The sequence below is a fragment of the Daucus carota genome, chromosome 9 (assembly GCF_001625215.2).
Source record: "Daucus carota subsp. sativus chromosome 9, DH1 v3.0, whole genome shotgun sequence".
In the NCBI taxonomy this organism is placed as follows: Eukaryota; Viridiplantae; Streptophyta; class Magnoliopsida; order Apiales; family Apiaceae; genus Daucus; species Daucus carota.
In genome coordinates, this window is record NC_030389.2 from 40,305,691 (window position 1) to 40,331,497 (window position 25,807).

At 31.1% G+C, this 25,807-nt stretch overlaps 2 protein-coding genes across 4 annotated transcripts in view; both read left to right on the forward strand.

The window, feature by feature from the left end:
- The window catches only part of LOC108202628 (hypothetical protein), a 161,239-nt gene that overhangs the window by 120,211 nt on the left and 15,221 nt on the right, over positions 1 to 25,807 (forward strand). The window lies entirely within an intron of this gene.
- LOC108202627 (fusarinine C esterase sidJ-like) lies at positions 6,879 to 16,565 on the forward strand. 2 transcript variants are annotated; one of them, XM_064084002.1, is made up of 6 exons: positions 6,879 to 7,090; positions 11,264 to 11,340; positions 11,674 to 11,779; positions 15,582 to 15,674; positions 15,761 to 16,301; positions 16,388 to 16,564. In XM_064084002.1, the coding sequence occupies exons 1-5, from the start codon at positions 6,890 to 6,892 to the stop codon at positions 15,824 to 15,826; spliced, it is 543 nt and encodes a 180-aa protein (XP_063940072.1). In that variant the 5' UTR covers positions 6,879 to 6,889; the 3' UTR covers positions 15,827 to 16,301; positions 16,388 to 16,564. The 2 variants fall into 2 exon arrangements, with proteins under 2 accessions (XP_063940072.1, XP_063940073.1); XM_064084003.1 differs by lacking the exon at positions 15,582 to 15,674 and having other exon boundaries at positions 16,388 to 16,565.

The window sequence follows — 25,807 nt, forward strand, 5'->3', positions numbered from 1 at the left end:
AATGCCCGGCTACGACTCACGATTCTCGTACTTGTCCAAAGAGAAAAGAGGCACAAAAGCAAAAATTGTAATATTGTTTTTGTTTACTGGTGATATCTACTATTTTGAGTAGATGTGGATTTATTTTGAGATTGTAATGAACTATTAGTAATTTTTGTATATACAGTGTTATGTTTTATGTTTCCTGACATAGTATTTTTGAATATTTATTTGCCAGCTATATATTATAATATAGCAGGTGGATACATAATGCTAGGACATAATTTGAATAATACCCTTTTATCATTAACTGTTAAATCATGTGTTTGTAAACTATATGAAAAGAATGATGAAGAGCATAATTAAATAAAAAATAATGAACTATAGAACCACATCAAAAGAACAAACAACATCAATCAAGAAAATATTTTTGCATAATCACTAGTTCATGAAACATTAAGCAACTTGAATCATACTCAATATGTAGATAATACTTGTAGATATATGATTAAGTACCAGCAGCATTCATTTGTTCAGATGTACCACATTCCACAATTGCTAAGCAAAATAATCGACACAAATTTGTCGGATTAATAGTCATACAGATTTCTTGTTTTTGGACATTCAAAAGATATCAATTTTTCAAAGCCAATGTGATGATATCAGACAGATGGGTCACCATTTTTGGTGTTTGCTTCTTCATTGAAGACGGTGATCATCAAATTAGTGGCAAATTGAACTGTCTTTTTTGCAGAATCTGGTTTTTCATTTTGTCTGGATGTGCTTGTCTCAGCTACTCTGTGCTCCTCAACTGGTTTGGGCTCCTCAATTGGTTTTGGCTCCTCGATTGTTGATTTGAAAACTTTGTTACTTGCTAACAACTTTTGAGCATATTCCATGATTGGAGCTGCAAATTCATTCAGTGATGATGACAAGATGGCAGTGTTGTATTTGATTCTAAGCTTTTTGATTTGCTTAGTCTGTGATATCTGCAATTCAAGTATTTGAATTAGTTAAAATTAAAAAGACAATAGGTAAGATGGAAAAAGTTTAAAAAGGTGATTCTTACCCCTTCTTCACTTAGTTCAGTATCCCAATTCTTGGTGTCACCCTTGAAAGTTTCCATGTGCCTCATCAGAAAAATTCCACAGTCTGTAGAATTTTTAATGGTCTGCCAAGGCATTCTTACATAATCTGGCTTCAATTTTTTGATACTTCTAGCAAGATGAGGTTTGTCTTTTGAATGCATGAAGTTAATGAAGTGTGAATGCTGTAAAAATGAATACATCACATTAATATAATGAGAAGCGTATAATTATTATATTTTTAATCACCTAATACTGTATATAGGTTAGAACTAAGATTGTACTTACATGATGAACAATAGTGATTCTTACATATTATTCTAATGAATATTATCAGTATAAAACATGATTGCTACAAATCACTTTAATGATTTCTAGATCCTTTTAACTTGATGATTTCTAGATCCTTCTAACTTTAATGAATATTATTCTAATGAATATTATCAGTATCACTTTAATGATTGCTACAAATCCTTTTAACTGTACTCTTATGTATTTCTTACCAACACTTCTGGTGTCTTCCCATAATATGGCTTTGGATTTCCTTCTCGCTCAATGTTATCTATGAGGAAACAAGCTAGATTCTTCAGATCATATGTTATGAGATAATAATGCTCAGCCTTATGGATGGGGAAGAAGATCTGCAATCAAATAAGAAAGATATATGAAATAATCAAGTAAAATTATTGTAAATAATTGAGATGAAGTTTTGTTTAGAAGTTACCATGTCTATGTCCTCAATTTTTTTAACTGAGAAAGTTTGAAAAATTTTATCCATGTATGTTAAGAACGATGGAAAAATTTCTTGATATTTTTTTTGACATCAAGAGTGTAGACCTGAATGATTTGATTGTAAACGTTAGATAATAATTTTAAATGAAATAAATATTAAGCATTTTTACTGAATAAATGAAGGAAATAAATGTTACCAAATCAGCCATGGTATAGAATAATCTCATCGGAGACTCTTCAGACTTATACTTTTCATTTTCATTCAAAATTATAGTCCATGAGTCAATCACTGAGTAGTATACGCTTGTTCTGGGAAGGAGGGTTTACATTTGTTCCTTCATACATTGGATTCCTTTCCAATTGTATACCACCTCCCTGTAATAATTTTCGGAAAATTATATGTTTTTCTAGATATGAACATCTACTATATAATGAATTAGAAACTTTGATGACAAAATATATAATCTATAATTAACTTACAACAAATCCTTGTCTTGTACTGTGAAGCTCCACAGTGCATAATCATTAGTGGTCAGCTTTGATTTGATATCGATAACTCTGTCCATGTAAGGTGATTTGGCATACTGGCCAATCTTTTTGGATCTTTTACTTTTTGGTCGTTTTTGTTCTTCTGGTGTCATGAAGCCACCGTCTATTTCTTCTTCAATTCCAAGTGAAAAACTTGGACAATAGCGACTATCTTCGTTGGTTTGATTCACTGTATTGTCCTCTTGTACAATTACTTCCTCAACATTCGCCATCTCAGCAACTGTGTCTTTCTGAAAATTTTCTTTCTGAACATTCTCCATCTCAGTGTCTTTGTTCATAGCATCTGTCTTCTCAACATTGTCCATCGCGGCATCTTTGTTCTCACCATCCATCTTCTGAATTTTTTCTTGCTCAACATCCTCCATCTCAGCATCTTTCTTCTCACCATCCCTGTTCTGAACATCTTCTTTTTCCACGTCATTGTTAACTTTGTTGTTCTGAATATCATTGCCAATGTTCTCATTTAAATTGTTCCGATCTTCATGATTATCAGTTGGTGAATCATCCTCAACATCCTCCTCTTCACTTGTTGAGTTGTCTTCCTCTTGAAATAAGAAATTTTCTTTGAAAACCTCTTCAATTGTTTTGAGTGTTTGACTATCAGGGAATTGTTTTCGTGCTTTGAGCATATCATCATCAAAAGAGAATTTGAGGTCCAATATATCTTGTGCCCTTGATTTCAGATTTTCAATCAGTTCCTGAAAATCAAGTACAATAAAAAGTAGCTGACTGTTATAAAATTAATTGTAGCATTATATTATTTGAAAAAAAATAGGGATAGATATATACAATGATTTTAATATACCATTTCACTAATTAGTAGAAGGTATATTAATGAATATATTACCTGTTCTGTTTTGATTGTGTCATCCTCAGTCTCATTTTCCATGTTCTCTTGATCTGCATAGTCCCAATCATCTTTATCATAACAATTATTGTCATTTTGTTGCAGATTTTCTTTGTCTGTTGCTTGTTGACGCGATGCTTTCCATTTGTTTTCTAAATCATCAACTTCTTGCCAAGCAACGTGATCATCCCAGTCATCATTATCCTTGATAAAAATTATAATGGTTAGAGAAAGTATTGAGATAATTATATAACTAGTTAATGATTAGAGAAAGTATGGAGATAATTGTATAATTAGTTAGTTTAAAGATTGTATTATTATACCTTTTGAGCTGAAGGCGTTTTTGGTGATTCTGATTCATGTGAGAAACTTTCATTTAGAGGCATTATAATTTGACCGCTGCCAAAGTTGCTTTCAGGAACTTCCATTGTTTGCCTTTCTCTGAGGAGCTCATCAGTCCAACCTGAATAAGTGGGGAACTTTCTTTCCACTAATTTAAGTCCTTTGTGTCTCACGCGATCCACATACAGCAACTATATTCAAGATCATAAAACAAGAAAGTATCAATTATTTAAGAAGAATAATTACAACAATTAAGTGCAAGAGTTTGTTTATGTTTTCTTACCGTGAGAAACACCAAAGGTCCTCTAAAGAAGTCTGATTCTGTACAAAGCCAACTTTCTTTTGCATTTACAAGATGCTTTATCAAGAGCTGAGCCTAGTTGTAATTAACAGTTTTATCCAGGTCTTCAAAATTCACCAGAAATTTAGTAACATAAGAATGTGTTGATGTCCGAAAAAGAACCTCAGAAACAACTGTTAAAAAGTTTATTTTAAAGACATCCGTTACTGGAGCTTTTCTGACTTTGTCTAGTACTTGTCTTGTTGTGATTTGCTCATTTGGAAACTGCGCCAGCCAGTCTTTCATTCTCTTTTTTGTTATGTCATTGCAAACCTCTTCAACAGGCTTTCCCCCACAGGGGATTCCAAGAACATTAAAGACTTCTTTCTCAGTAATATATATCTTTCCGCTTTTTATTTCCAAGGAAACACTGTAATGGTCAAATGATTGTAGAACTTTTGATGCGATTTTTGAAGGTAACATCTCCAACTTGAAATCTAGAAGATTTCTAAATGCAGATTTCTTAACCCAATTTTTTTGATCTTCTGTGAGAAAGAATAGCATCTCCGTCAGAAGCCTTGGAGAGTTCCTAATTCTTGCAGTAGTATTGAGCTTCCTTGCTGCTATTGCAGCAACCTTTTCCTAATGAAACAAACAAATCACATAAATTATATATAAACAATCTAATGGTGCATAGATTTATTCCCTATATTAGTAAAAGTCCTTACCTCATCAATAGGCTTCCGAGGTTTTTTGTAACCAAACTTTCTTTTCTTTTCAGCCTTCTCATTTTCATTTACGTACAACTGTCGGAATAAAACAGATAATTTGTAAGAAGTATTTTGTGTGTAGTATAATACTATATTTAATAAAATGCTCTATATAGTAGGTATTTATGCAGTAGCACTTAATGATACATATAGTAAATTTTAGTAATTATTTACCTTTCTGGAAAACTTTCTTTTTTTGTAACATTGTTCATCAAGTCTTCTTCTTGGAAATCCTGCTTATCTTGGCTTTTGGTTTCGTGTTCTTGTGTAGTTACTTCCTCTTCATTATTTTCTTTATCATGCTCTTGCTGATCTTGAACAGAAGTTTCTTCTTCAGATTCTTGATCATCATTTTCCATATCTTGGGAAGAAGATTCTTCTTCAGATTCTTGATCATTATTTTCCTCATATTGGACAGAAATTTCTTCAGATTCTTCAGATTCTTGATCATTATTTTCCTCATCTTGGACAGAAATGTCTTCAGATTCTTCAGATTCTTGCTGCAAACAAGTATTATGAATCATAACACAGTATATCAGGAAATGATAGATAACTGTAAAGTAAAAATTGAACATTATTTAGGCATCATTAAATAAAAACTGAGGAACTATATGATAATCAAAGTATATAGTATCAATCAATAAATTAGTCTTGCATGATCAGTAGTTTATGATTTATCAATCATCATTAAGTGTAAGCCTAGAAACTAAGATAATACTTGTAGATATATGGTTATTTAAGTAGGTGGAACTGTACTATGTTCAATATAATTGTATTTCATAAATTTAATACTTATTCAATTTTATGAAATAAATATCAACGTATGCAATTAAGAACAGAGTATGACCAAGTTTTTGTGATAGAATATTGCACCTGAGAAGGAGGAGTACTTGGTCTTCCTGCCGTCTCTTTGATCTTGTTGTTTGATTTTCTGTATATTTTCTTCCGAACTACATTCTCTTCTTTTTCAGTTGCAGTTGCAGTTGTTTGATTCTCTTCTTTTTCTAGATCTTGTTGCAGTTGCTCAAGCCTTGGACTTCTTCGTGTTGATCCTCAATGAATACATATAAAGTGATATTAGTAATATGAGTATTGTATATAGAAGAGAGCATTATACAAGTATCACAGTGTACTATGTAAATCACAAAGTCGCATATGATAATTATCATAAAAGCACAAACAGAGTACTCTACAAAATCACATATAACAATTATTAAAAAACCGAAAAAGAGTATTGTGTCAGTAAATCACAAACAGAGTACTAACTCACTAAATCACAAAATCTCACAAAATCATAAAATCACAAACAGATTACTAACTCACTAAATCATAAAATCTCACAAAATCATAAAATCACAAACAGAGTACTAACTCACTAAATCACAAAATCTCACAAAATCATAAAATGACATATAGAGTACTAACTCACTAAATCACAAAATCTCGTATGAGAATCATAATTTTTCTAATTCAATATCTTATAATGAGTTGAAAATCACATATTCAGATCTAGAAGTAACACAAAAATTTACATATAACAATCTAAACTCCATATAGAACAGAAATGTAAATTAGAAGCATTAAATACATCTTAGAATCACAAATCTATAAATAAATCTTCGGCAAAGATGAAAATCGACAAAATCGCAAAAAAAAACCCTAAGATTAACTTACCTACTGGAGTTGTAGCCATTATTCTCTGCTCCGAGATGATATATATGAGACGAAATGAGAAACTTATGTTAATTTGAGTAAAATAACTTTAAAACCCTAAAATCATGAAAGTGCTAACATGCAATCATCAATATGTGAATATATGACTATTTTTGTGAGTAAATCAGTACGAAAGTGTAGTATCATAACTTTACAAGTGATTTCTGAAGCTTTTTGTTGATTGAAGCCCTCGCTCTTTGGTAGATCTGTATTTTCTTTGAATCGTTCAAAAATCACTGCAAGTAGACATTGTCAATGTTAGAGAGTTGCATAAAATTGCATAAAATTTGAAAAACAGTCGTGATTTGTAGTATTTTTTAGTGATTTTACCTCTCCAGAATGAAGATGAACAGTGGAGAAGAGAAGGTACAGTAACTATATGTAATTAATTGTGTCTGAACAGTTAATTTTGAATTAAGCGTGTTGTTTCTTTATCGGGCCAGAGCCTTGAGTTGGGCCTCGCGTGCGAATCTTTATTTTCTCCTGGGCTGGGCTCAGGTTTGTAGGTTTGTACAAAAAAGAGTTTGTACTATAATAGCACCCTATATATATATATATATATATATATATATATATATATATATGCACTAAAATGAGTACAACACCAACTGGGTCTAGTTCAGCAGCTGGTTCTTGGTTTTCAGGCATTGTACGAGGTCGTTTCGATAAGTCTTCTACTAGTCCTAAAATGGCCAACAATTCAGCAGAATTCACCGGAACTAATGTGGGCCCAGTTAATAAGAAGAAGCAGTTTCAAGGGGTTATGTTTAAGTATGGTCCTAAGTCTATCCAGGTCTGTCTAAACACTATTGTGTGTGTGTGTGTGTGTGTGTGTTTTGTGCTGATTCTGGATTCTGGATGTGGTGTTTGATGTTTAGTTGACATTGTTTTTGTAGTGAATTGATGAGGGTTTATTGATTTATTATGAAATTTCAGCTTTGGTGCGGGATCCGAATGTGTTTTTGTAGTTGTAGTAAGTGGCAAGATGTTAGCATTATGTTTGATAGATGAAAAATTCTGATGACCCAATTGACCATTTATGATTATGTTATATCAAAAGAAGGGAGTTGAAGTGATGTTACACTGGTTTTTAAAGTTTCGGGATCATTAAAAAAGCTTCGGTAGCTTGTTAAGGTGCTGTATCTGTAAATGGTTAAGGTGTTACGTGGGCTTAGTATGTATATAACATGTTTTTCTCTTATGATAATCGAGGAAATGGTTTATTACCTGCTTTCACTCTGGAGTATCACTACCAGGAAGGTTTGGTATCTAGATTTTTTCATACCTGTTTCCAGTCCACATTTGGGGTTTTCATAAATTTTCAGAATACACATAAATTTTCTATAGTGAAGCACTAAAACCTTTAACTTGATGAAAAGCCTTGATGTTCTTAGTATAGGGAATACACTGTCTGTGAGCCTTATAAAGAAGAACTATCAGGGTAGATGATGCTACATCTCTTCCTTTTTCCTGGTGGTGGTTTTGTGAACGTCTTACTCTGGGATATATCTGTAGTTTTTCCTCTACTTCTTAAATGGGTTAAGTTCTGCACTGTGAGAAAAGATTCACTTGGTTCTCTTTATCTATACGAAATTGTTCCATTCGAACTTTCACTACAAGAAAAGCGGCTATTTTCGACCGTCAAATTCTGGTCGAAAATAGCTAATTTCGACCGTTAATGGTCGAAAATAACTATTTTCGACCAGAACAAAGATGGTCGAATATAAGCTAGTCGAAATTAATACTCCGGTCGAAAATAAGTAATTTCGACCGAATATGGTCGAAATTAATTTCGACCGAATATGGTCGAAATTATAAATTCAGCCAAAATTTGAAAATTTCAAAATTTCACCAAAAAAAATTCAAAAAATTTTGATTTGGCGCCTAAAACAATAAATTCGACTAGAATTGGTCGACTTTATAATTTCGACTAGTAACGGTCGAAATACTAATTTCGACTAAATCCGGTCGAATTTATCCTACATGATTATTAAAAAAAAACCAGCGGAATTGCTGCCTGATTTCAACCCCGGTTTTAGCAACTTTGATCATATTTTACAATAACGGACTTGGCATGGAGGCTGTTTAGGGGGGCTGTGTTGTGGAAGATGTTGACGCGGCGGCTCGGGAAGAGAGGCGGTGGAGTCCGGCAAGGTGGACCGAGAGGTAGGCGGCGGAGTCCGGCAAGGTGGAGATGGAGGGGGAGAGAGAGACTCTGTTATGAGGCCAGCTGAAAATCACCATCTGGGTTCTCCCATCAATGAAAAGGGTCAATCCCGACCTCCCCACTCCCATCATCTTTATGTATATGTTATTCAAGAAATAATGGTCTCCCCACCTGGAATAAGAAGTGTGACAACAAAGATACATTAGTATTGCATTTGAAACTTACCACCAACCCAGCAGTGTCACTTGCTTACAGTGCGAGAATGGCCGGCATCCAGAGATTTACTCACACAAGGTTTGTGGCTTCACCAAAAAAAACAACGAGAACAATTTATGGAATAGATAGTGGTTAGGAGTAATATATTGAGAAGGTAACCAATGGTTAGGATTAAGTTTTAAAAGCAATCCATGTGCTTGCTTATTGGCCAATACAAATGTGACACATGGCCGTAGAATAGTGACATATGGTCAAAATAGCTATTTCGACTGAATTTATTGAACTCCTGTTTGAATTTAGTTTAAATTATATAAATTTTGGATTAATTATATCAAATCAATATCAATATATTTTAATAACATTCCTTAAAATTTCTTAAAATATTAAACTTATATGATATGAGATTTTAATAGTCAACTGGAATTTTGACTAATATTTCTAATTAGGTCAAGCTGGTCATATTTGTATGACTAAATAAAAAAACTAAATTTCATAAAATTGATTTCAACAGTTAATAAATGATATTCTTATTTATTTTAATTTTTACGATGGTATATACAAATATTTATATTAAACTACAAATATTTGTAATTTTGTAAAAAAAATTATAAATTCGACGAGATATGTTGGTGTATTACTCCTGGTTTAGTAGTTTGAATTTTTTAAAAATAATTATCGATGATCCAACCTTATAGATGTTAAGATGTATATAATTTAGTCATATTATTTTGAATAAATATTAATCTTATAGGATTTAAAATTATAAGATAATCTGACTATTTTACATCTAAATGGTGTATACTCCGGTTTATTAGTTTGATTTTTTTAAGAAAAGATTATCGATGATCCAACCTCATAGATGTTAAGATCGATATATTTTAATCATATTCTTAAAATTTCAACAAATATTAAATTTATATGATTTGAGATTTTAATAGTCAACTGATTATTTGACTATTATATACTTATATATAATAAGCGCAAGGGAGATAATTTGGTCGCATGGTTGTATGGTCCAAAAGCTTATCATCCGTTGAATCGTATATTGAACAAATAAGCACCGTTAGATTAGAACAAAATTAACTTCGGTTCTATAAGGCAACTGATATATACTTACATGTTTATAATTCTTTTTCTGAATCCAAAACATATTATGTCTTTCACGTGTTTATGATTTTTTCAATCCAAAATAAATATTTCCTACCAGTTTTATTCGTAAAATCATATAAATCGCACATACACAATTTTTATATAATATAATTTAATATTAATATGCCTGATTTATGCGAGGTTCGAATTCAAAAACTTTTTCTTAATCCAAAATAGATTAATTTCAAATTTTATTTTATTGAAAGTTTTAATTTATTATTTATAAATTAATTTTTTTTCACACCATTTAAAATATATTTAAAAAGCTCTCGTGCCTTGCACAGGCCATAAGCTAGTTACATCTATATCGTATATACTCGTGGTTTGGTAGTTTGAATTTATTATAAATAATTATCGATGATCCAACCATACATAGGTTAAGATTGATTAATTTTAGTCATATTTCAAAAATTTCAAAACATATTAGATTAATATGATTTGAGATTATAAGAGTCAACTGATAATTTGACTAGGTCGTTGTACTAGTGTTTAGTCTGGAATTGTCATTTGAATTTTTTTAAAATAATTATTACTGATCCAATCATAAAAAAATATTATCAATATATTTTAGTAATATTCCTAACGTTTGATAAAATATTAATTTATTTGATATAAGCTTTAGTCCAGTCATATCTTGTATGACTGAATAAAATAAAATTTATGACAACACATAATTAATGATATTCTTGTTTATTTTAATTTTTATTTTAGGTCTATAAAAGAATTTTTTTAAAAATATTAACATTTGTGATTTTATAAAAAAATAAAAATTCAATTATATTTGGCTGATTTAATAATTTCGACCATTTCTGGTGGAAATTATTAAATTCGACCAGATTTGGTCGAACTAGTTAAATTCGACCGGAAATAGTCGAAAATAATAAATTCGACCAGAAACGGTCGAAAATAATAAATTCGACCATAAATGGTTGAAATAAGTTCAAAAATTTTTGAACATAATTAGGCGGTAATTTTCCCGCTTAAAATTTTTGGGCGGGAACTTTCCCCCTTCATTTTGTGGTCAAAATAAATTCGACCAAAAATGGTCGAAATTATTAAATTCGACCAGAAAGGGTCGAAATTATTAAATTCGACCAAAAACGGTCGAAAGGTTTTTGGGCGGGAATTTCCCCCCCTTTATTTTCCCCTCAAAATTTTCGACCAACTAAAAAAACGGTCGAAATTATGTCTATTTTCGACCAACTAAATTCGACCGGAAATATTTTCGACCAACTAAATTCGACCGGAAATAATTTCGACCGAGTTTGGTCGAAATAAATAATTTCGACCGGTTAATTTCGACCGGATTTATTTTCGACCGTTTACGGTCGAAAATAGCCGCCGGTCGAAATTATCCGGTCGAAAATAGCCGCTTTTCTTGTAGTGTTTAATTTAGTTTGCATACCAATATTTAAGCTCCTTTATATTATGCAGGTTGCCTTTAAAACTGGTGACTATAAACAGCAAGCTATATTTATTGGCGGGCTGAAAGATGGATTTTTGGCTACTGAGTATGTCAACATATATAATTTTTAAAGTTTATTGTCCTACGAGATGATTTAAACCTACACATTTTTGCACGTGTTGATTCTACATTATCGTTAAGTACCTATCACCAATTCCTAATTTGATCCGAACCAATAGGAACGCAAAATATGGTGTAAAAAAGCAAAACACCAATGTTGATTAAACAACGATTCATGTTGAAACCTCCCTGTCATATCAACCAAACAGTGATAATATGTATATGCGTACATTCATATGCAATGACAATAATAAAGTTATAGAACTCTAGTGGGAGCCTTTAATATTTTATGGACTTGAAATGAGATTACTTGTCACAGTTACTTGGAACCTCTTGCTATTGCTCTTGACAAAGAGAAATGGTCACTAGTCGAGTTTCTGCTCTCCTCTTCTTACACTGGATATGGCCTCTCAAGTTTAAAAGAAGTAAGTCACTGTTATCTTTTCTGAACTATGTTGGCAATGATTTTTATGTTATATTAGATGCTCTGTGCCTTTTTAACTTCGTTGTTTAAGGGCCTCTCTGCCAAAGGGTAACATTGTACTGTTGAAATCATTATGTTTTGTTTGCATTAATGTGGATCGTAATTCTGTGGTAAATGTTTTGGACGGACTGAATGGTGGGTACAAATGTCCACCGGGAATGTTAAGGATAGAATTAGTTCCATCATCAGGACCAATTAGTTATCTCATCTCTGTTAAGAATTATTTGTGATAGTAGTAAAAAAAGGTGGTACAATTTTGCGGACCTCTATTTTTTTTTTGTATGTTTTATTATTTTAGAATAGTAATTCTATGATCAGGGGCATAGCTGCCCAGGCATAAAGGGACCAGGTTTACTCTTTAAGTACCTTACTCTATGGGTGTATTATATATTGGTAGATAAACATAATCTTGGGGCATCCAAGTTGTTTTCAATTGTTGTATGATGTCTTCTGGTGGTTGAAATGAAAGGCTGTGGGTTCAAGTTTCGCTCTTGATTTTCATATTGGAAGAATCGTGATTTTAATTTACACATAGTACACAACTTAAATGGATATTAACTTTTACGCATCAGACATTTTAATTTATTGTTGGTCAAGTTGGCTTTTTATGCTCCCAAAGTAACTTCTTGTTTTTGAAATGTTTTGGATTCAACTCCTATTTCTGAATTTGTTTTGCTTTTTTGTCGGGGTTCCCTGTAAGATAGTGTCTCTCTGTCTCTGTGTATAATGCTCTCCCTCTTCCGCAGTGCTGCTGTGTATGATTACTATTTTCTTTAAATAATTAATTATTTTCCGACCTTATATTGTTTGTCTTGATTATGGCCAGTGGCGGAGGCACATTAAGGCCAGGGTAGGTCCAGGCCCTCCCTGGAACTGGGCCAAAAAATTTTAATTTTTTTTTTTTTGATTTTGCAAGCCCAGCCTAGCCAGCATTAGTCCTGAAAGCCCAGGCCCACAAATCAAATAACAAAACCACGCAACAGGGAAGCCGCAAGCGAGAACAGTAGCAAATTAAGTGAAAAACATTAGAAAAAAAACAATACCTAATTTGTGATTTGTGAATTGTGAAGACTAGGGGTGAGCAGAAAAAACCGAAACCGTAAAAAAAAACCTAAAAAAACCGAAAAACCACACCGAGAAAAACCAAACCGAAAATAACCGAAATAAAAAACTGAAACTAATGGTGCGGTTTTATTTTCGGTTTTATGCTAAAACCGCACCGAAATTAACCGAACCGAAACATATGTATATGTATATATATTTTTTAATTATAATGAAGCACCTTAGTTAATTTTGCACTTCACATCTTATTTTATATCGAGCCTTCCTGTTCAGAGACCCTCACTTGCCGTGTCACTTAAATAACTGAAAGGGCACCCAAATATTTGGAGGAGCGCTTGATCGAAAACTAGGACTATTGCAATTTGTCATAGAGCATAAATATTTATGTTGTTAATCTGCTGATCAAATTTTATTATGAAACCTATTTTACTCTATTTATTTATGTACTTTTTGAAGACTTTTTATTTGAATTTCATGATTAGTTAATTTTGGATAGTTTTATTGACTTGATATCATCTAATTTCTTGTTGAAATATGTATTTTTAGTTTTTATTGTGTATTAAGTTTTTTTTTAGATAAAAGTATGTATTGTTTCCTATATCCTCGTATATGGAAATAGGAGTAACCGAACATACTTTTACATGTTCATGAAAATTTTATATATTTTTTTAAAAAATTTATTATAGACAGAAGTAGCAAATAATAGTAGAAAAACCGAAAAAAAACCGTAACCGACTAATGGTTAACCGCAACCGAAAAACTGTTTTAATTGGTGTGGTTACGGTTAATGATAATTAACCGAACCGAACCGAACCGCATTTAACGGTTTGGTTACGGTTAATGTCCGGAACCGCACCAAACCGCACCATGCACACCCCTAGTGAAGACAGAGTGAGTGACGGGTACAAACTAAAAAGCATCGGAGCAGTCGAGCAGAGCCCCTGGACATAGGGGTGTCAATGGATCGGATAACCGGTCCGACCCGGTCCGATACAGGAGCTAACGGAGCGGATATGGATCACCTAAAATAAAATCCGATCCGAAAAAAATCCGGTCCGAAAAAAATCCGATCCGATATGTATAGGATATGGATTTAATACGATCCGATCCGAAAAAAATCCGATCCGACTTATATATATATATATATATATATATATATATATTTTTATATTTATATTTATATTTATATGTGTGTATATATATACTCTATTAAGATATTACATATATAAATAAATAAATAAAATTAGAGAGCATTTGAACTTGGATAGTTGAACTTATTAGACATTTGGTTTGAGAGTTTTGAGTTGCATTAGTACAACTTATTTAAATTTCAAAGTTTCTCATATTTTATTAGAAGATTTGTAATATCTATAAGTTAATGTAGTGTTTCTAAATCCTAAACTTCCGGAATTTATTAAAGACTCTAATATTTGAACAAGTGTGTTTTTGTATTTTAAAACACCACATTTTGATTTTATAAATTATTATTATAAGTGATTCCAACAAATTTTTATAGGTGAAGACTTTTTTTTTTGTTTAAATATAAACGGAGCGGAGCTCCGATCCGAAAATCCGAAATCCTACGGATTAGAATATGGATCGTGTTCTAAAAAATCCGGTTGAAATCCGATCCGAATCCGGTAAAATTAAACGGATCAGGATATGGATCGTGCCTGATCCGATCCAGATCCGATCCATTGACACCCCTACCTAGACAAAGCACGCTCTTCAGTCTTCTACTCTTCTCCGCTTCATAACTTCAACATTCTTGATTCTTCCAGTTCCAGAAGTTCATTCAAATAATTAGGTAATTTCAGATTAGTATTTTATTTGTGTATTTGTAATTAGATTTTAGAAAATTAATTATTTTTGATTTATACACCACTACCGCAATGACATGTTCATAGATATTTTGGAAAGACAAGTTCAAGAGTTAAATGACCGGTTTGACGAAATTGGTACTGAATTACTTTTCGGTATGTCATGTCTTGATCCTCAAAACTCAGTTTCTGCATTGACAAGGAGAGATTGGTAAATTTTACAAAATTGTATCCGTTTGAATTTTCACCGGTTCATATTATGGAACTTGAATGGGCACTTCCTACATACTTTCAAGAGGATGAAAGATTTGTGGATCTTGATGGAATTGCGGAACTTGGTAGAAAAATGGTTGAGACAAGAAAACATTTGATTCATCCTTTGGTTTATTTACTTATCAAATTGGCTATGCTTTTACCGGTCGCAACAGCTGGAGTGGAAAGAGCATTTTCTGCTATGAATATTGTCAAGACTCGGCTTCGTAATAAGATTGGGGATGAATGGTTAAATGATCTCTTGGTAGCATATATTGAGCGAGACATTTTCTTAAGCGTAAAGACTGAAGAGGTACTTCAAAGATACTCGCAGGGGAGCACTTTAAACAGGTAATTGTAATGAATTATGTTGTTTATGACTCTTTTTTTTTTCACTTTTCTACTTGTAGTTGGGAAAAAAAATTAGTTTATTTTGGCCCTCCCTATTTTTGTTCCTGGCTCCGCCACTGATTATGGCGCATATATAATTATGTGTTCAATACTTTTATCTGTACTACTAACTTGCTCCTGTTAATTTTCTGCAACAAGATTTCAAATAATAAAAGTAAGCTGATTAGCTGAATCAACTTTCCCATGTGTGTGTCAAAGGATGCTATGGAGCTTGATCAATTGATTAGTTACTTCATAAATAAAGAAGATTCTGAGGGTGTGGTCCTGATTGGACATAGTACTGGCTGTCAGGTAAGTACATTATCCTCTCAAGGTATGTAATACTCGCCAGCTGCAATTTGGCAGGTTAAATATAATTATTTATATGTCATGGACAGGATATTGTGCATTACATGCGGACGAATTTTGCATCAAAGGTTAAATCAAAGAGGAAGAGTTCGTGACAATTTTGAAACAAAAAAAGGAAAAATTGAATTTTTTTGAGATTTATTATGTTCCTGGACTAAAAAATAATTTACTTATTGTTGGTCACCTTTTGAGAAAAATATTATGACATTCAAATGAGACATTTTTCAAATGCTTTAATGGCAGATCATAGAGGAGAATTTTTTCAAATGAGTTTAAGAAATATTACAAACATAGTGGTATTCGATGCAAAATAACAATCCGTTACACGCCACAACAGAAAAGAATGTTTGACTCTGTAAGATTTGTCTATCCAGAAACTGTGAGAAGGTTAAACTCCCTGACACGTATGACAACCTTTCTCATCCTGAACTACTTTTGATCCGGCTCAACTTTGTATTAGTTTCGAGTTTTAATGTAAGAATCTATAAGAAGCACATGGAGATCGAAGACTTTCCGGCATGTTTTAGCCCATTTGGTCCAGCTCAAAGGAGGCGTTCGATCTTCAGTTTGGTTAGTCTATATGTTAGTTCTGCCTGTTTGAATGTTTGATCTTTACTCCAATTATAAATGCTTTAGTTCTCTGTACCTCTGTACAGGAAGAAGAATGATGTACAATCAAGAAATGATGCTGAGAAGGAAATTGGAGGATGCCGAATTGCAACAAGCTATTGAATACCAGGGGAGGAGGCCGATGAATCTTCAACTCCGAGAAATGATAAACCCGAATATCAATCAACTGCAAATGCCAAAGACATGAAAATTATCATAAAGATGGTTATTCATGCAATTTTTACATTAAAAATTTTGTAATACTCATAGAGACATTAGATTGCTATGTATGCAATTTTAGATAGAAATTAAAGATCAATTACAAATTTTTGTATTGGTATATTTATTGATTAATTTGGTTTGGGTATTCTTTGTAATCAATTTTTGTGTACATAGACCATTGTCTAATATAGAGAAACACAACACACTATAAAATATTTCATTCTGTACTAATTGTGTAAATAAAACAAATACAATGCATTAAAAGAAACAAAACTATTGTCTATACAAAACTATTAATCTCGGACTAAAAAATATTATTAGTGCCGCATCCCGTAAACATAAAAAACAAGGTAAATATCGATTAGATGCTAAGCAAAATTAAATTCGAGATTAAATTTTTTTTAAAGGTATGAACCACTTACTGTTATATAATATAAACCCCCTAAAATTTAAATAAAAGATTGTTACACCTAATATTCCATTACTAAAATAGGACATAATTTAGGTGAATAAACTAATATTTCAGGCTTCTGGCTAGTTTAGACAATTACGCACAACACCCCAGCTCATATAATATATATAATATATACTAAAAACTCTGTTTTTTCCATAACTAACCCTATGTGCAAAACATATATTTAAAACTAATGTGTGAGTCAGTGACAAGAATATGATGAATGCTATATATTTTTTAGAAAAATAGTCGAGTTGTTGTCTCTAGATATTACCTTTCCTTGCACTGGACCGGGATATCAAGAATGACCCTCGAGTTTGGTTCTTTCTCTTAATTCTAATCCATTCATTCACTCGGCTAGCTTTTCTTAGTCCAATAATTCTCGCATTACTGTGAATGATGGACATATATTTTAAAAGAATTAAGAAAATAAGAAGATGCAAGGATATGCTAATAATCAGCATATAATTTAAGGTAAATGAGCCTCCTTTCTGTAACTTATGATAGATATGAGACTATTTTACTAATATTTGAATTTTACTACCTTGGAGTTCCACCTGTGCTCAGAATGGTGATGGTTGCTCGAAGGTCTATTGGCTTTGGGAGGTAGACTTCAGGAACCAAAACACAGGCTGGAATAACCACACAGTAGCAGAAGAAGGTAATCCAATGCATAGATGGGGTGAATCTTCTTCTGAAGAAATAGGTACTGTGTAACAAAAGAAGATAAATGTTATACTTATGTCTTTTGCTTTGGAGAATATAAGCAATTAGCCTACACATCTATTTTAGTAAACAAAATGTACACAAAGATCACAACAATTATTTTCACAAGCTAGTGTAATGACCTTGGAACTCTTACTAAATTGGAAAGATAATTATGAACAAGACTACTTGTAGGAAAGTTAGACTCAATAGACATAATTAATTACACGTCTTGTATGATTTTACAAAAAGTACAAATATAAGAGAAACCCTAAACATAATAATCAAAAAGCGAAAGAATAAGTTAAGTTCCATGTAGTCCACTGTAGTACCGTAGACCACGTATGTTCTGCAACTATAGAATGTCATAAAAACATTGCAAAATATATGAAACTTGTTATTTTGTGAAATACATTCTATAAATATCACTATATCATGAAAAATATTGAAAATCATTTATGTTCGACAAGTAGAACACATATGTTCTGTAATATGTAAATATATTCTGCAAACTTAACATGTTTTGCAGAATAATGTGTTTTTCACTATTTAACTTGTAGAATGTTTAGGATTGTCAAAATTTTTAACAAAATAATGATGTTTATAGAACATGATTTACAAAATAACATATTTTGCAATGTTTTTATGTCATTTTATAGTTGCAGAACATACGTGGTCTACGGTACTACAGTAAATATGTGGACTACATGGAACTTTGTTCTAAGTTATATATATTCATATGCTTAATTACAACCTCAAAATTGCATCTATATAATTCAATAAAAATTACATCATAAATCCGAGGTCCTTACAAAATTAGTATACATACCCGATAAGTGAATGGAGCACTTTCTTCATTGTTTCCCAAGATTGTAATGAAATCTTAGAGTTACCCGGAAAAAAAAAATAATTCATTTTTGAAACTTTGTATAACATGCTAATATATCTAAGCTACATAATCTTATACAGAATTACATATGAAATTCTATAATCATATGCTTTATTATCTATATAAATATGTTCTTTTCATATAAGGTCAAAAGCCACCTCAAATACTGTTGGGTGTAAGTTGTACCTTATATAATATTTTTTTAAAATATATGATATTTACATATAGGAAGGTATATACCTCGTATTTCAATTATGGAGATAAATACTTCATGTGAACGTTGTAGAATATTTGATCTAGGATCCATACAAGGGAAAATACCTCCGTGGCCAAGTCTGCAAAAGGAAAAATATCATCAAAACTAAATCTTTTATATAATTATCTCTTCTATAATTAATAGATAATATTAATCTAAAATACTATAAATTTGTTTATAATTGTAAATTAAAAGAAATTTAATGGATAAATGTTGTATTTGAAAATAATCTTACAAGAATTAATTACATCTTTACTGAGAAAACACAATTTAATTCTTAAGAGAATATGATTTTAGAAGGATACAAAATCTTTCATAAATTCAATCATGTTAAAAAAACGCACAGACAGACATATATACATATGATTATTTATATGTATGAATGCATATTAATGAAGTCATGACCAATATAAATCAACCCGTAAATTTTAACATAAAATAAAATTAGAATTTAAAAATATAGAGAAATTGAATCAATACCCACATGGATGACCAAAATATGTTACAAATTGAGAAGAAAAGGAGTTTCGGATGTACCTTAGGATCTGAATCAATATCTCTATATGGATGATCAAATGATAAATTTAGGAGAAAAGACGTTCTAGATTTACCTTATGATCATAAGTGAAATAAATTGAGAGCTAATACGGGTGCGCCCCTCTATTATTCTTGATATGAGAGGATTAGGGTTGATGTACCTTACGAATAAGTGAAATAAAATGAGAGCTCAACGGTGAGCCGCCGCTCTGTTACTCCACTGGTGAGCGGCCGCTCTGTTGCTCCACTTTTGATAGTAGAATATTAGGGTTCTTTTCAATGATGGGTGTTTAAGATACATTTAACTTGACCAAAATGGGCCAGAACCTTGTTTGAGTAGAAGTGGATTGTGATTTCCTAACATCCCAAGACGGGAGTTAGTGGACATAATTTATTAAATGGGCTTGTTCCTTGGCAAAAAAAAAAGGGCTTGTTCTGGATAAGAGAAATTGAAAAACAAATTCTTTTCTTTGCTTTCACTTGCTCCCATCTCAAAGTCTTTATCTCCACAATTTAGTAGTTAGTATTTTAATTTTTTTATTTCTTAATTATAAAATTGTAATTTAAAAATATATAAACTTTAATTTGGTAGTGGATTAATTAAATTTTACAAAATAATTTTTAAACTTCTAAACTACAAATTTATTAATATTGAGTTGTAAATAAATTTACACAAACACATAAATAACTTATAATCGACAAATCATATATGAATTATATTATAGTTATATGGTTAATGTTAAAATTTACTTTTTAACGGAAACCAAACTCATTAATAAATACTAACATTTAAAACTATATTTCAAAATTATTAATTAAGTTTTCTCTTGTGTCTATTTCGGAATATATTCAATGTAAAGTATAATATTATTTTCTATTCTTATATGTAATGTTAATAATTTTAACTTAGAAAGGAATCATATGGTGTGATATTTGTCTTTGCCTTTGTGGTGATCCACCTCAATGGATTTTCAAGATTTCGATTTTAATTTGGATTTAAATAATAGTATTTCTTAATTTTTTATTTTTTAACTAGAAAATATATTTATTTATTTTATTTTGATAAATAACCTATAGAAAAATAATTTTTGAATTTATAAGTGACAAACTCGAGTATAAATAAATCTAACCTATGATTAATAATTGACTTATTAATTATATGATAGTTATTCATTTGAAGTTAAAAGTGACTTTTCATGTACAAACAAATTCTAAAGTTTACTACTAATGTTTTCAAATCTACGAGATTGTAAATTTGATTTGTATGATATACATTTCATACATGATATTATCTTAAATTCAATATATTTGTAGTTTCTTATATATAATACTTTTAATATATTAGTTGTTTTTTAAAAGAGAAATCATATCATATTAACCTTCATTCGCATTCATTTTAACTTTTGTTTAAGTATCTAAAATTTGAGAAATAAATCTCTCAATCTATAATTTACAAAATTATAAATAAATATACACCAATCCACAAATAACTTATAGTACTTAATAAGTTACTTTTTGATAAGCTAATATATCGACTTTTTTTATCAAAAAATTAAATTATATGATAATTATTCACCTAAAGTTAAAAGTTATTTTTTAAATATAAAGTAAACCCACTAACAAATACTAATGTTTACCTTAAAGTTTTAACAGACATCTGGTAAATTTTACATTTTATTTTAACATATTAAATCAAAAAAAGATCATAATATTATTGTTACTTTGAAGAAAGGGGCCATAATATTATATTAATTGATGTTATACCGCACATTGCTATGGATATATATTGGATTTATTTTTACAAGATATCCCTTGTTACTATTTAATCCAATATTAATACACCATCGAACATATATTAGCGATCAAAAACACAAGAAAATCTATATCAAAGAGTTAAAAACAAATTATAACATTAAAGCGCAACCAATAAGTTTATTAAAAAAATTCCAGCAGCATTTGCAAAAAATGTCGTATTTATATATTATATTTTAAAATTATTTTTGAACGATTCAAGTAAAATTATTTTTCAACACAAATAAGGCGGCATGTATTCAGATTTAGATCCTAAAAATATATTTAAAGTTTAGGGTTTGCAGGAGATGAGTGAGTACCGGTGATTCTAAGTTCTATTTAAATTAGAATGGTTCTTCCTTATAAAAACATAAATCAACATCAAAGAACAACCAATAAGTTCATTAAAAATCCTTCCTTTAGTTTACAAAGTATATAAAAAAGCAATGTGCACATTGCCTAGAACTGAATTTGTCAACTTCAAGTTCAACAATTCTCTGAATGATGCCTACCAAATCATTTCATCAGTAAAGACGGCCCTAATGGAGGAGCTTGACCATGTTTTGCATGACAAGGACGGTGAAAAAAACAGGTAGAACAGGTCTCCCACTCAGGTGATGAAGTATTATGTATACCATGCCTTATATAACTCATTGCTTTCTATACCCCTTTCTCAGTAAAAGCAAAAAATTTCTAACCAAATAAAAGACCAGCTCATCTTAAAATTAAATTATGATTTTACAGTGTAATTTCAAGCATGACAATTAGCTCTGGATAATATTTTCCATGACAAAGGACATCTTACACCAACACTTTACTAGGTCTATCTTGGTAAAATTACTAAGAATAATTTAAACATAATTTGAGAGAAATATGGTTCATTTATATGATATATCATTGGATTTTGGCTACTAACTAATAATATGAATTTAATACAGATGGGAATAGTCATCACAAAAAAGAGACTCAACTCATCATGTAAGGGCGCTTCATGGACACTTGGATGTGTGATTGATATGTCTGTCATGGGAAATACACGGAGTAGGTCAAAAATTAGGGCAGGGAAGTTGTTGGTCTAGCATTTGTAACCAATCTCCAAATTGATTGCCAACAATGCCTCATCACCAGGTATACTTTCTATATATAAATAGGAAACAATTGTGCAGCAGCTCATAAAAAGGCAAACACTTATTCTTCTTCCTCTAATTGGCAATAGCCATATAATATTTAAACAACTGTGAAGACATTTAATCACGGTATTGCCACTTCTCTTTTGTTCTTGTATCCCCAACCAATTCAAGCGTATGATAAAAAATTACAGCATGACTGCTCCCCGTCCTTAAAAAAAGAAGGGGATTGTTAAGAATAAGCAGCGCTAGCTAGTAAAGCAAAATAAGAAGTGGAATCTGGTAGCGATCAATCATAATTTAAATAAAACTGGCATAGGATCACGAAAATCTACAGGAAATGCTCATGGCAAGGGGAATCACCCTTCACCGCTAACACATTTTTGCAATTTGTTCATTAAATGAATCCTTTTCAGCATCAAAATTAGTAATTAAGTTTTGTACCAGATTGTGAGCGGCACAAACCAAATCCTAATTTTTCTTACAAATACATCGTCTAACATCGATACAAGGACTACTTCATCAGTTTTATTAGTGAGAGGAAACTTAGAGTCACATATACAATGTTATTTCGCCTAATTTAATCTTCCTGCTGTATCTCCTCAGTGATAGTTTCAGGCTTAGTTCTGATTCAATGAGAGTGTAATTAATTTAAGAATATAGGTTCGCCGTAAAACTTAATTTAAGGAGATAGTTTTCTAGATTCTAGATATCTAATCAATGTCTCAGGTTTAGTGTTCTAGATTCCATGTTGAGTCATTGATGTTTGTTTTTCTGAAACCTTTCTCCTTCCATTATAATCTTTCACTAACAATATAATTATATGTTTGGTAAAATAATTATTTATGCATATATTAGCCAGGTCCATAGTTTTTAGTAGCTCGATTTTGTGAGAATTTATACTAGTTGTTTAAGAGGTAGTTCCAAAGCTAGGGCAGTGGAGATGCTGGTCAAGTATTTAAATGCGCGTATGTTTATAAGATGATAAACACAGCACATTACATTAAAAAAAGAATATCTGTCGTGTGATGTATAACATTCTAACAATCTATTGTTATATAAATGTCATATCAAAGTTGAATGAAAGAAGAGAAGAATGGTAGATAATTATTAGGGCAGGGAAGCTGTTGGTCTAGCATTTGTAGCCAATCTCCAAATTGATTGCCAACAATGCTTCATCACCATGTATACTTTCTATAAATAGGAAAAAATTATGCAGCAGCTCATAAAAAGGCAAACAACAGTACTTATGCTTCTTCAACTAATAGGCAATAGCCATATAATTTTTTAAACAACTGTGAAGACATTTAATCACGGTACTGCCACTTCTCTTTAATTCCCCAACCAATTCACATATGATAAAAGATTTCAGCATGAGTACGGCTCCTCATCCTTAAAAAAAATAGGAGATTGTCAAGAATATAAGAGCTTTAATAACCCAAAGAACTAGCTAGTAAAGCAAAATGAGAAGTAGATCTCATAGCGATCAATCATAATTTAAATAAAACTGGCATATATATAGGATGGCGAAAATCTACAGGAACTGCTCATGGCAAGGGGAATCACCTTTACTGCTAACACAGTTTTGCAATTTGTTGATATAAATGAGTCCTTTTCAGCATCAAAAATAGTAATTAAGTTCTATACCAGATCGTTAGCAGCACAAATCAAATCCTAATTTTTTCTTATTAATACAGTGTCTGACATCAAAATAAGGACTACTTCATCAGTTCTATTAGTAAGAAGAAACTTAAACTCACATATAAATTTTATGTTGCCTAATTAAATCTTCCAGTATCTCCTCATCAGTGATAGTTTGGAGGCTTAGTTCTGGTACAATGAGAGTGTAATTTATTTAATCGAATATAGGTTCGCCGTAAAGTTTAAGGAGATCGATAGTTTTCTAGATTCTAGATCCAATCAATATTTCAGGTTTAGTTTTCTAGATTCCTGATTGAGTCATTAATGGTTGTCTTCTGAAACCTTCCTCCTTGCATTATTATAATCTTTCACTAACAACATAGTTGTATATATGGTGAAATAATTATTTATGCATATATTAGCTAGGGCCATAGTTATTAGTAGCTCGATTTTGTGAGAGTTTATACTAGCTAGTTGTTTAACAGATAGTTCCAAAGCTAGGGGAACCGGAGATGTTGGTCAAGTAATTAAATGGGCGTATGTTTATAAAATGGTAAACAAAACACATTACATCAGAAAAAATATGTGTAATGTAATATATAACATTCTCACAATTTATTTGTTATAAAAGTCACATCAAAGTCCTTTGTGACAAAAAAAAATTGCCACATCAAAATTAAATGAAAGAAGAGAAGAATGGTAACTAATTATTAAAGGTAGAATAAAATTTATCTTTCTTATTATACACGATAATTTAAAAAATATGTGAAATACTTGTTGAAACTAATAAGAGAGGATACACAATAGGTTGAGCATTCAAAACAAGACCTGAATACATTTATATTCACCATATACAACGACCTGAACCAAATATTTTTTTCAAGACCGGAGTGGACCGGTTTTTATATCGATCTATTCGATCCAACTGAATAGACCAAAGTTTTAGAAATTAAGACTAAATTAAATTGAATTTTCACAATATGATTTGGTTTCTGGTTTTGGTTAGGTTTTGCCGTTCTAGTAACGGTAAGTTCCGCAAAAGCTTATTTTGCTAGGGCCTAATTTAGGTTAGGCCAAATAAAGGAAAAAAATGAATGAGAGTATTCAAATCCCGATTTGTCAATAAAATTGGTTCAAAAATACATCAAGCAAGTGGCATATAATATTATTACCCACATTGAAAGAAAAATTAGTCTTCAAGAAATGATTCACACTTTCCCTTCCTTTTTCTGAGTAAGAAATTCTTTAAGTGGCCGAAGAAGATTGATAAATAAATGAAATTCAAAAGTGTCATAGTCTCCGCCTTTTTTTTAAATATGGTATATCGGGGTTTTGTTCAATCCTACATACATATAGAAGTATATAAAACTAGGAAGGAACCAAATAAACTTACTTATTCTCATAAATCGTGCATATAACACTATATGTCATAACAGCCGTAAAAATGGCTAATGTAACATAAAATTTATGCTACTCCTTTTCATCTTACGTTAGGGTCCGAAGGTAATATATATATGGTACACCGAACTGCAAAAATCAACATTTATGTTAATCTAGGATGTTATTGTAACATTAAATTGTCCTACAATAACATAATAACAATGTTGTTATGTATACTAAGATTTTGGAAGGGATGAATATCAAGTAGGTTACTCGTTTCATCCAAATGTATCAATTGAGTCACTGATTCCCAAATTTACTCAAATGAGACACTCATCAGAAAAATTTGTATCAAAAATATCAATCTATCGTTAGTCAGAAATTTTGAAAGTATTATATATTGAGTTTCACACATTTTTTATAAATGGTGTTAAAGATTCCGAAGTCTACTATTTTCGCTAATAT

Coding starts and splice junctions, on each gene's coding strand:
- LOC108202627 (XM_064084002.1), top strand. CDS start 6,890: ATGAGTACAACACCAACTGGGTCTAGTTCAGCAGCTGGTTCTTGGTTT. Junction 11,780..15,581: donor GCCTCTCAAGTTTAAAAGAA/GTAAGTCACTGT, acceptor TGTGTGTCAAAG/GATGCTATGGAGCTTGATCA. Junction 15,675..15,760: donor GACATAGTACTGGCTGTCAG/GTAAGTACATTA, acceptor TGTCATGGACAG/GATATTGTGCATTACATGCG.